At 42.3% G+C, this 13,272-nt stretch overlaps 1 protein-coding gene across 4 annotated transcripts in view; it reads right to left on the bottom strand.

The window, feature by feature from the left end:
* Positions 1-13,272, bottom strand: part of TNIK (TRAF2 and NCK interacting kinase) — a 406,336-nt gene that overhangs the window by 310,357 nt on the left and 82,707 nt on the right. For all 4 annotated transcript variants that reach the window (XM_082393876.1, XM_082393877.1, XM_082393878.1 and 1 more), the window contains exon 2: positions 6,241-6,306. In XM_082393876.1, the coding sequence (XP_082250002.1) occupies positions 6,241-6,306 (66 nt within the window). The remainder of the gene's footprint in view (positions 1-6,240; positions 6,307-13,272) is intronic.

Below are 13,272 nucleotides of genomic sequence, written 5' to 3'. Positions count from 1 at the left end.
AAAACCAGAACGAGGCAGAAACAGACTGGACGCCAGCTCAGTCCTGCTTCTAAGTCCTTTCCATTACACTCCTTTCCACTTATGAAAATGCTAAATTATACCCCAAGATATGCATGTGCCAAGGCCTCTAAGCTTCTTCTAAATCCCCTTCCCACAGTTCATTCAGGTCCCCACTCTGATTCACATTGCTCTATATTCTACACTCCCACTGTCTCTGTTTGCACATCAATTTTAAGAGTTTTTGCTATTTTCTCTTATGCTTAGAGAAGTGGTCCTCAGCTGTGGACAACTTTGCCCCTCAGGAGACAGTTGGCAATGCCTGGAGACATTTCTGATTGTCAGGACTTTGGGGTGCACTGGCATCTCATGCGTGGAGGCCAAGGTTGCTGCTAAACATCCTACAATGCTCAGGACAGGACCTCCACAACGAAGAGCTATCTGACCCCAATGTTTCTCAACCCAGTGCCAAGGCTGAGAAACCCTGCCTTGAAGGGATAATGTGGTTTAAAAAATGTGCTTTAGTTTCCTCCCCTATAAAATCATAAGGAGTAACTAAGACACCATATATGAAAAGCTTTAGCACACAGTAAGCATTCAGAGTCCTAATTAGTTAATCTGATTGCACACTTTTTAGAGTAGGAACCACCTCTGTTGGCTCTGCATTCTTCCCACACAAAGCACAGGGCTTTTTTCACTGGCACTCAACAAATGTGAAATAATGTATTCTTTATATTTGAATTTTTGTTTAAAAAACAAATGCCACTATTATTTAAGAAACACAACATTCTCCCATACTCACTCCTTACCGAACAAGAAGTGAATAGTATAATTCATGATTCATTAGAACAGAATATGAAAAGCTACATTGCATCCTGAGTATGTCATAGAATCACCTCCATAGCAAGAATATTAATAAGCCTACTATTAAAATGTTTTGTCTCGGGCTTCCCTGGTGGCGCAGGGGTTGAGGGTCTGCCTGCCAATGCGGGGGACACGGGTTCGGGCCCTGGTCTGGGAGGATCCCACATGCCGCGGAGCGACTGGGCCCGTGAGCCACAGTTGCTGAGCCTGCGCGTCTGGAGCCTGTGCTCCGCAACAGGAGAGGCCGCGATGGTCAGAGGCCCGCGCACGGCGATGAAGAGTGGCCCCCACTTGCCACAACTGGAGAGAGCCCTCGTACGGAAACGAAGACCCAACGCAGCCATAAATAAATAAATAAATTAAAAAAAAAAAAAATGTTTTGTCTCACTTCAACAGAAAGTTTATTAAGAGATCACAATATATAGATTTAAGGAAATCTCATGCAACAGGCTCAGATTCTTCTATCTATACCAGGTCAGTTTTGACCGTATCAACTGTCAGGTCTTGAGTTGAATTATTCAGAAACAACCTTAAACTGTAATCACAAGCATGTCAAATAAAAACAGCGAAAGTCAAATCTCAGAATGAGTATGTCAGAACTGGCTGGCATCACATCTCAGGTCCAGATCTTTGTGTTTTTTTACTTTTCTCAGTTTATGCATGTTAGAGTCGGCACAAAAACCCTAAAGTAAATGATTACAAAAAACATTAGGATTAACATTCACTCAAGTGGCCCTACAACAGGATAATCTACAATCATTTTTGCAGAGTTTCTGGAGGTGTGGCCCCAGGGCCCTGAACATCAGAATGAACCCATACACTTATGAGAAGTGCAGATTCCTGGACCCCAACCAGACCTACTGAATCAAAATTTGAGAGGTTAGGCCTGGAAATCTACATTTTTAATCATTTCTCAAATATTTGTTTTGCATAGTAAACTCTGGGAACCTCTGCCAGGAGGGTGAACCCCAGAAAATGGATTTGCCTCATTTGTAAATTTCCAGCATGTGTCTTGCTTCTACAGACTATCAATAATTAATTTAACATAAAATCCACACCCTTACCATAAAAAACAGGGAGAGAATTCTGTTGATGACTTTTGTCCAAATATTCACATTTGAAGTAAGCAGACTGATATTTTATGGGAAATGCTGAAAAAACTGGGAATGAATATAAATAGAATTATCAAGGAAGACAGAGCTCAATTCTGGCCCACACACAGGTCACCATCTACTATGTACCAGATGGGGGATACAGTGATGGCTAGACGGACTAGGTCCCTACCCTTATTTTTTCCTTATTATGCATTTAAATTGTTTAATATATACATGAACAAAGAAGTAAAATAATTTTGGAGAGTGGCAATGCCATGAAGACAAAAAAACAAGTTGACAGAGAAAGTCATTGGGAGGTGGGAGGCAGTGGCAGTGGCTGGCTCTATTAGACACAAGGATGAAAAGTGGTTTCCTTGAGCAGGTAACATTTGAGCTGGGACCTGAAGGAGAGAAAGCCAGTCATGAGAGGGTTGAGGGGCAAGTGCTCTAGACAGAAGAAACTATTACTAGAAAGACCCTGAGGTGAGAAAAAGGTTTGCATGAAATTATTATTGAAATTAAATCAGAAATCAGATAATACATACAAAATGTTTCATGACATAGAAAGCTATTTTAAAGTATGAAGTATTATTTTTATTAATATGTTAGAATCGTTTCAGGGCAGAAGCCAGGATAATGAAGGACCTCAAGTCTAAGTCATACGAAGAATTAATTCAGCAACTGTGGCTACATTGCCTGGAGATGAGGAGACACAAGTATGTGTTTGGGGGAAGAAGGGAGAAGTCTTCTTCAAATATCTGAAGGACTATGTTCTTGTGGAAGAAGATTACATTTATTTTTTTAAATAGCTCCGAGGGAGTGGAACGAGCTTGAACCGGTAAACATTTTAGGAAGGCAGGATCTTGGCTCAACATGATAATGAACATTGAAAGGGAATTGCAGGCAAATGGAATGACTGGGAGGTAATGAATCCCACACAAGTGGAGGTGATCAAGGATGGGCTGAACAGACACTGGCAGAGGCATGGTTGGGCCAGATGACCTATAAGGACCTTTGCAACCCTTTGAAAACACACACACACACACACACACACACACACACACACACTCAGTCACAGTGTCTCTCTCAACAAGTACTGTAACCACCAATATGGCCTCTTTACTTCATACTTTACAACCTAGAGGAGGTTTTAAGAGAAACCTGAGAGATACTGAGGAATCCACCATATTCCCAATTCACATTGTCACCCCAGAATAAAGTACATCTCCATCTCTGCAATAACCAATATACAGTTCCAAAGGGCAAATTAAGAAACAGGATAGACTAACATTCATTTTTGAAATCTGTAGCTAAGATTTAATGGTATTTTAGCAATAAACATTAAATAATTATTTGGATCTATTAAAATCATTACTCTATTTTAACAAAAATGTGTCTGGATTCCATTAGGTCCCAATAAGTGGCATGCCAATTAACAGCCAAAGTCTTTAGCAAACGGGTATGTGGCCTTTTGTTGGTTCATTTTTTTCATGGGAGCCATAGGCCCAAGAAGGTGATTTCCTCATTAAAAACCCTGACAGAGCCTCTTTACTCTTCATTATTTATGCAACCTGTCTAGTAAATAAAGCAAAAAACAGATACTGAACTGCCACTTGACCACCTGGGACCAAAATGATAAACAAATCTAACCTTCCAAGGAGAGACAGACCAAGCTAGACTTGGGAGTAAGGCTAGAAGCAACTTTGAAAAGCTAAATGTTATTAATGACCTTTATATAAAATATGTTTCCACATCTAGATGTAAGTGGCTTATTATATGAAGATATACGTCAAGAAATACTCTCTTAATATCTATGTATACTTTTTGTTTATTGAATTAAGTCTACTTCTTAAAAACTACTTGTAAATAAAATTATATTATGACTCTCTTAGGACAGCTTATTAAAAGAAACTTATAAGAATCTTTCCAGAAAAGAAAGGCTACATCTGTATAATTGTTCATAAAATTATACCTCATTTTATGAAATCCAGGAACAACAAAAGCCAGGGTTACAAAAAATTTAAATCAAAGATTTAATATTTAATGTAAAGAAAGTATTTATCACAGACTTTTTTGGTATAGAAATCTGTTCCTAGGGCTTTAAAATTTATATTTATGCTTACACTATTTTAGAAATATACCTATTCCATAAAAGTTAAATATAACCTATAATGTGGACAATCACTTCCTAAATTATTTCTCTTTAGGTTCACGTGTATTTGAGTTCAGGTTTTGCAGTTTATTAAGCTTTAATCCTTCAGGGCTCAGAGTAACAGCAGGACTGGATTAGTGACCCAGAAAACCCAGGTGTCTCTGTTCTTGAGGGGGTGCCACCTAAAATCATCTGGGTCGTCTAGAAACCAAACCCTTAACTGGGCATGGAGGATTAATCCTTCAGGTAAATCATTCCAAGTCCCCAAAACATTTATAGCAAACACTCTCACTTGACTAATGCACAGAAAAGCTGCTGTACCACAAAACAATACATAGGGCTGGTAAAAGAAACCAAGCCTCCTGTCTCAAAGTCCAATGTGATCACCATGGCCATCTTTGCAGTCTCCCCTCAGCTTGAGAGAGGCCAAATTTCTGTATCAACCACTAAGAGAAGGGCACCCTTTAGAACAATAGTGTTAACAACGTAGTTGGTGAATTTCTTTCCTCTCGGAAGATCTGAGACCTCTTGCCACTTGTTTCATTTTCTTTTTTTTTTCAGGTAACAAGAAATTAGGGCTAATTTTGGATTTTCCAAACATTCTCATCCTTAATTGAGAATCCTTATCTCTTTGTTATCCTGCCTTGCAAGAGTGTACAGTCCACCTCTTAGATTAGTAGACAAAGCTGTGAATCATCTCCCAGATGTGTATTCTACAGGTGGGAAGTACAGGACAATGGAATGGCACTATAAAACCAACAGCATTATACAGAGTTGCTTCTCCATATTGACAGCGAATCAGAAGTAACTCTCTACCTAAATCAGGGCTTAATTCATAAGCTCACATTAATTCACAAGTTCAATCCAACTTCTCAAAATGCAATAGCACGATCTTCCAACTTGATTATCTTCACTGAAAGTATTTAAAAGCATTTGCTGCGACACCTTTCTTTCTTGTGTCAGACAGGATCAGTGTCAAGTGAACAGCTGGAGTAGACTACAGTTTGTCTAATTGCAGGGCGTTGACATTTTAGGAAATAATCATTTCTTTCAAGAGAGAAATTTTCCCCTGGAGTGGACACCAAAGGGTACCTCCTGGTAAATAAAGGCTTAAGTATTTATATATTTATATATATATATATATGTATATATATACACACACATATACTTTTGACATTCTGTAGAATCAGAAATATTACAATCTGGATGACTTCTACAATAATTTTAATCAACTAAGAGAAGTTTAGGACTCAAAGAAGTAATTTTTTAAAAATAGAACAACAAGAGAGAATTTGTAGTGAAAATGCCATCCCATATCACTACCACTCAGGAAAGTGACGGATATTTCCCTTGAAATAATCATGTGGAAACAGTTGGTTTGTTTTGAAGGCATTTATTTCAATAGCTCATTCACTAAAACCCCCTGAGCTTTAGTCCAAAAAGTTAATTTCCATTTTCTTTTGATAATCAGGAGAATCAACCCACTTTTCTAAACAATCACTTTTTCAGATCATTTTCTGGGAGAAAATATGTTTTAAAAGCATGTTTGGAGTGAATTTGTAAGCAAAAATTTAGCAAAAGGGAAAGAAGAACTTTTCATTCCTCAGCTCAATCTCAGCTCAAGTTTAACTTCTAAGTATTTCCGATCTTGTAAGAGTCGTTGCTGCCATTAGGCCTTTCTTTGTGAGGTGGCCAGTTTTCTCCTAACAGTGTTCACTAAATTCATTTAACTCATGCCCTAGGCCAGTGACAAATCTACTTTTCCAGCTGTGATACTTTAATAGCTTAAATTTCTAAAGTAAATAGCATCCTTCGCGCCTTTGAAAACCAGTTCTGGCAGTGATTAAAGTAAAGAAACGAAACATTTAAAGAGCTTCAGATATGCACCATCAGAATGCATGTGTCAGCTATAAGCTCTATCATATATAATGAAGGGAAATGCCCAAATCCCAGAATCCAGTTTAGGCAATGGGACTACAGATACATTTAAAAAGATGGAGAGTCAATTAACAAGTATATTATTTCATTTTAAATCTGTTATGAGACATGTATGAGTGAGAACAGACAGCACTGCTATTCCGCATTCATGAACCGAAACCACACATAAGCCATGTTCAAGCTCAAGGAACTTACCTTATACACTTGTCCGTATGTTCCATTGCCAACAAGTTCCACCAATTCAAAGATCCCTGCAGGGTCCTGAAAGAAAATAAACAATAAAAAGTCAAAACGATATGCTAGCCGTTGTCTTAATCAAAAGCAAATACGCATTTAAAATAAGCAAATAAATAACAACTTTAGCTTTGGGGGGGCTCTCATATGTTAATATTAGAGAGCATTAAAATTTAATTCAGCTGTGGCTATGAAATGAGTCAAAATCTATTTGTTTCTAATTTACATTTCTATGAGATGTGTTTAAATCAGACAAAAGGAAACGAGACTTCATTGAAATGATAAAAAAAAAAAGAATTAATGCATTTCTCACTGTCAAATGGAAATACACTTGTAGGTACATGGGGCTAAACTGAAAGGCTCATCATCCTGAAGGGGTTCTAATTTTGAAGATCCTTCTGTTTGACATTTCTGAGCTGCTCATTGTGTCGAACACTGGCAGTTCAGAAAGGAGTGCTCCTGTGTTGTGGGCCAATCTTCCCTGCAGAAGTCAACAGTTTCCAAGAGAAAATGGAATCAACCTAACTTCCTCTCTCAGAAAGTATTTCTCTGGATTCATCTCCCCTCTCGACAATGCTGCTTCTGCAAAATACGCTTTTGCGGCTGGCCTCCAGTTCCTGCAGGACCTGGAGAGTCCCGGGCAGGATCTAGAATGCAAACGAAACCGGAGAACTATGCAAGTTCTTAGCACCAAACAGGTGTCTGCTAACCCTCAAGAGTCAGCTGTGTTAGAGCGCTCAATAAATATCCAATAATCGTGGATATTATTACCAAATTACCATCCCTGAAAGCTGAAAAGAAAAATCAAAGCTATAAGATTCAACTCAGAGACAGAAAGTGCCTTTGACCTCCTCTGATTCCTAACTGGACAGAAATGATTTCTTTAAAGGCCTAGCTCATGAATCACAAACATACATGTCCACAGAGGCCAGGCAAGTAACGGAAAAGAGTGAGGGGGCCGCAGGGGCCTGGGACAAACTGAGGAAGTCACGTCCCCTTTGGGGGGCAGGGGGGCCAGCTGGAACCAATCGTTGTCATGTCAACCTATGAGCACAGTCTTGCCAGGTCTGAAGATTTTTTTGAAGAAAAACTGAACATTTTGTTTCATGTGAGATCTCATTTTTAAATGTTAGGCACGAACTCACTTTAAAAAAAAAAAAAAAAAACTCTGGGGGACAAATGAAAAAAACGTCAGCCTCTGGCCTAAAAAGCATTTCCCCTCTCCAGTCAACAGGTTTACAGAGCACTGCCATATGGTGTGACAGTGACTGAGAAGCAGGCGGGGGAAAGCCTGGATTTTAGCTTCAGACAGGCCTGGGCTGAGCCCCAGCTCTGCCTTGTCTGGCGGCATGATCCCAGATCTCTCCCCTGGGAGAGCAACTCAGTCTCCACGCAGATAAAACGGGGAGGACATCTACCCAGCAGAGCTCTGGGGAAGAGTAAGTGAGGGCCTAGCACCACACCTGCACGTAGTCAGCAAACCTAATATCGGACAGGAATCATTTCTAAGCTGAGGAATCCCACACCTCTAGTAGCATTTAAAGGGAGAGGGGCTGCTATTCACAGGGAAGGGGACAAATGAGTTGGAGGTGACAAGTTAGAGCTCTTTAAAGTGACAGTCTTCAGTAAATCAGGCCCAAGAATAGCCCTTTGTGATGTGTCTTCAAAGATCTCACATAGAAAACAAATTAAAAAAGCAAAAAATAAGACAAAACAGCAACAGCTGAAGCACTTAGTCACTCACAAAGACTGCAATTAGCATTATCCATTGTTATAAAGCCAGGAAGGCAAGAAACCCCACTCCAGACTCATGTCCCGACAGATGGAGAAGTCCAGAAGTTCCAGCTATGCCCCACCTGGTCAGGGAGGTGTGGACATCATCCCAGATGGAACCATGAGACAGGAGAACATGGGAAAAGGACCTAGAGCTCTGCAGACGGAGACCCCAGAGCTAAAAGTCACTGTTAAGGCCACCTGGGAGGTGCCTCAAGATGGGAAAGAAAAATCGTGTTTGTCAAACTACTAGGCCATTAGAGCAGCAGGTTTTACTATGAATGGAATTAGAAAGAAATGAGGAAAAGGGGGAGAAGTAGCCCACAAATGGTGGCAGCTGCTGTTTGTTTCTAAGCTGTGCTTCCCAGTAGTTTGTGCAGTGGTGTTTCTGCAACAAATTTCAAGAGAGGTCCTACATTTGCTTGAAATATCTCAATTGTGTGTTGTTTTCTTTTTTTTAATGTTTATTTATTTATGTATCTTTGGCCGCATTGGGTCTTCGTTGCTGCACGCGGGCTTTCTCTAGTTGCGGTGAGCGGGGGCTACTCTTCCTTGCGTTGTGCGGGCTTCTCGTTGCAGTGGCTTCTCCTGTTGCGGAGCACGGGCTCTAGGCACGCGGGCTCAGCAGTTGTGGCTCGCGGGCTCTAGAGCACAGGCTCAGTAGTTGGGGCGCAAGGGCTTAGTTGCTCCGTGGCACGTGGGATCTTCCCGGACCAGGGCTCGAACCCGTGTTCCCTGCATTGGCAGGCGGATTCTTAACCACTGCGCCACTAGGGAAGCCCCTCAACTGTGTTTTCAACATTCATTTTTCTTGACTAAAAAAAAAATATGAACAAAAGAAAGGACATGTAGGATGGTGAGTACTAGCTGCCGTAAGGAGCCTGGGAAGCATAAGGAGGGTGGAAGGAGAGGCAGGAGCAGAAACAAGGTGCAGAGCGGGACCCACTTCTACACCCAGGGGTCACCCCACCTCACAGACGTCTCCTCAGGGCTGGGGTGTAATGGGCAGGTCTCAATATGAGCCAGGCAGCTGACTCCTAGTTTCCTTCCTCTCCTCAAACAATCCATTCATAGGCATATTGGTCCAGCCAGTCGGAGCCAAGAAGGTTCAATGCCAAGACTTTCATTCCAGCTGCTGGAAGAGAGGCTCTTCCCACTGGACACATCAGCGGGCTCAGAAGCAAAGATCAGAGGGACTACAGAGTTTGATTGGCATCCCGCCTTGGGTAAGCAACCAAACCAGAAACAGTCGTCAAATTAGGGTGGTTCCCTGGGAAACAGACTCTGAGAATCACCGAGATTTACACAGAGGGTTCACTGGGATGTGCCTCATAACCAACGCCAGTGGGGAGTGACTGAGGAAGGCCTGGACTGAGCGGATGACGGAAGTCAGTGCAATGCAGTGGGACCAAGACTTCATCTGCTCCCACAGGAGCTCTGGAGTTGGGATGACTCTTCAGAACTACCCTACCTTGAGGCATGGGGGCCTCTGTACCCCACCTCCATTGACTAGTCATTGCATGCAGGTTGTCCCCTATCCCCGTCCCAGAGGTTATGATCTTGGGTGAAGGGACACTCTTCAGCCGAGGACAATTCCCAGGTGAGAACCATCGCTAGCCGCCTACACTCCCAGCAGGTAGACCATGAGCACCTCAGCAGTGGACAGGGAATCTGGGTGACACACCACGGCATCTGCTACAAGCATCGTGGCTAGAAATGAGGGCCCACTTGGAACTGGAAGAGAAGTCTCCAAGCATCTACCTTCTACAGTATGCACATAGTAATAAGACAAAACGGCACAATTAGAGTCGTGGTGTTTGCAAGGAGGGAAGAGAAGTCTCCAAGCATCTACCTTCTACAGTACACTGATAGTAATAAGACAAAACGGCACAATTAGAGTCATGGTGTTTGCAAGGAGGGGGCTCTCTGAGACCCTAGAAAGCACAAGGCAGAGCTATTGTTCAGGGACACTTGAACTTAGCACTGACTCTTAAGCTTCCCTATTCCCTCTCCCCCAGTCCAAGTACCTGGACAGCTGGATGTTTGTGAATATTCCCTTACACAAATGCATATAAATGTCAGAGACTTTCTTGGGGAATACTGATATAGCTTGAATGTTGTAAGCATTCGGCTGTGTTCTCCATTCTTGCGGGACTCTAAAGTAACTTCTCCTGGCTCACCAGGGACCTCGATCTCTTGTTCGTAATGGTCTCTTCTCAGTCTGTCCTGGTTGTTCCCTCTGAGGCACAGACACTGCTGAGCATAGCCACTCTTGTTGAAATCCACCCCCTCCTTTCTCTTCCATCATCCAGCCTCTCAGAGAGATTTTTCTTTCTTCCGCCCATACCTTAAAGGTTGGCTGACCCCAAGGTTCCATGCTCCTGTTGTTCACTAAGTGCTAAGGGTTTTATCTCCAGAAGTCCACCACGTCCGTCTACTCCACGCTGTTCGTACAACAGCCCTCACCATCTCTTGTTGGGACTGTTTATTTCAATCAATTCTCTCCTCCTTTCAACCTATCCTTCACACCAATCTTTCTAAAATAGACATTTCTAAACACAACACACCGCGCTTTAAAATCCTACACAAGGTGGTTCAAATTGAAAGTCAAGGTCCTGTCATTCTTAGGCCCAGCTTTCATTCCCAGCTTCGTGTTCCATCATTTTGTGCTACATCCAACCACTTCAAACCTCACTTCCCTGACACATCACACTTAGCCATGTCTCTCTGCCTCGGTTCATACGGTCTGCCTGCCACGATTATTCCTTCTACTGTTCTCTGTGAGGCAAGGCCCATCCTTGAAGGGCCAGTGTGACACCTCCTCTGTGAAGCCTGTCTCAAATTAGTGCCCCCATCTCTCTGCCCCCACAGCACGTTGTGCATGGCTCCGTGATAACCGCTCTCACCCAGTGAGGTCCCCTCTTCCATTTCTCTCTCTTGATGAATTACAAATGGCCTGAGAGCAAGCACTGGAGCATATTTATCTTAGTGTTTCCAGCACTTAGCATGGTGTCCAACACACAACTGCTAGACATAACTATTTACTCAATAAGGTTGATGTCCCACAATGCTCCACAATATAAGTAGAGGAAGTCGCAAAAAATGGGATCAGAATGTAGAGCCAAAGGTCTAACAAGCTTACGTCATTTCTTTTTCCATCTAGACATAGCTGTCCCAGCCACTGCCCCTTCCGCACCCCCCTGACCCGGCTCCCAGCTGCACAAAACTGTCACATGCATAAGCTCCTATGGTCGTCCCAGCTCTAAAGAAAATTCATAAGGGCCATTGTTGTAAGCTGTGCCTCAGGTACGTGGAGAAGACAGGCTGTCAGGATGGGGCCACGTGCAATGGCCACATGCACGTGCAGGATGCGGCCACGTGCAATGCAACAAGGAGAAGCCGCTGTGCCTAATGATCATGTTACAGAGACAGGAAGGGTGAGAGAAAAGAATCAGCTTAATCCTCTCTCTCATGTTTGCATAGAGGCTCGTAAAGCCAGGATGGGCAGCATGGAAGAAGGTTACATACACCAAGGAGAAATGAGCAAATCATTGACATTTACCAAAGTCAGGAATCCCTGTTGGCTACACATGCCTTTATTCAGATCTTAACCTTTGCTGGGAGGCTGAAAAGAAAATTTAATTCTAAGGTAGAGCAGGTTACATTATTTCATAATGAAATATAACGACGTATCAAAAGACATGCTGTTCCATGAAAGAAAATGTAACTTTTCAGCAAGTCACTGATGAAGGCAAATTTGATTAGTCATAATAATAAAAATCACAATAATCACTAACATTTCATGAGCCCTTACGTGCTAGGTACTATTCTAAGCACTTTCCATGGATAGGTTATTTGATTATCACAACTCTATCAAGTGGTTGCTGTCCTTGCCTTTGTTTTACAGAGGAGGAAACGAGCCTCAGAGAAAGTAAGCACTAAGTCAAGGTCACACCAACAACGGGTGGCTGAGCCGGGATGGGTCAGACTCCAAACCCCAGGCCCTTAACCACTCACCACCCCATCAGCTTCACAGAATCAGAATTCCCGGCCCTTGATTTTCCACTTGCTAGCTCTCCAGCCCTGGGCAAGTTTCAAAACTGCCCTGAGTCTCAGTTTCTCCATCTTTAAAAAGGGAATAATAGTATGTCCTAGGCAGGGTTACTGTGAAGACTGGGAAAGTGTCTAGACTAGCTCAGGGCCTGATACTTCATAGGACTTCAATAAATATTAACCTCTTTCCTTCCTTTTCTTTTTCCCTTTGAAAAAAGAATTCATTTAATACACAAGGAATATGCTGCAGAAAAATTCAGGGTGTGTTTCAAATATTTTCAACTCATAAAGCCAGTATAAGAACACCGATTGTTTATTAACCAAGATCGCCACATGCTTAACAAACCGAGTCAGATTATCTATGGACAAACAAGTGTCTCTTTAGAAATCAGCGAGACATTTGGAAAGACGCATTAACTTTTCGGGGCTCCTGGGATGCTGGAATAAATTCTCTCGTCTATCAGCTGATGAAATTCAGGTGGCATTGGCAGGCTCAAGTCTGACTTCTCAGCAGGGTGGCGTGATTTAAGATCTAGGAGTTAATATTCCCAGTCACTGAGTTATACTTTAATTCTTCCAGGTCCCCTGAATGACACTGGATTTATCAGAATACTAAATAACATCTCTGGACTAAATCCCAAAGATTGGAAAAGCCAAACCTAAATATACAACTAGGATGACTACTTCCTTAGCATCATAATAGATGATACATATTCTTCCCAGCCCTTTCCCCCTTCTCTGAAAATGAAATCAAGAGAGAAATTGGGAGCTTGTACAGACTCTAGACAACCCTTCTCCCAAACTCCTCTTCTTCAAGCCATGGCCATTCTGTGCCAGATCTTTCACTTGAGGTCATCAGTTCTGCGTCAGGGTGAAATAAACCCTCGCAGAATGTGGACGGCTGATACAGCTCCCAGAATGACTGCCTACCCGCAGATTCCCTACTGACATCTGCTAGAAGACTGTGCTTACTCCAAACTCACGGGCCTTAAAAAGACCAAAATGTTATTTCTCTTAGAACCATATTTAGCAGCTGATTTGTTCGGTTTCAGCCCTAACTGACAAGCATATGCTTACAAAAGCAAAACAGGACAAAGAAAACAGGAACAGTAGGAGAACTCTCCATATTTATCTTGAGCCTATCAGGCTTTTCAACACCATCGTTAT

Source organism: Balaenoptera borealis (genome assembly GCF_965194805.1).
Source record: "Balaenoptera borealis genome assembly, chromosome: 5".
Lineage (NCBI taxonomy): Eukaryota > Metazoa > Chordata > Mammalia > Artiodactyla > Balaenopteridae > Balaenoptera > Balaenoptera borealis.
Note: the sequence above shows the minus strand (reverse complement) of the source record. Positions and strands in the feature narration are given on the sequence as shown.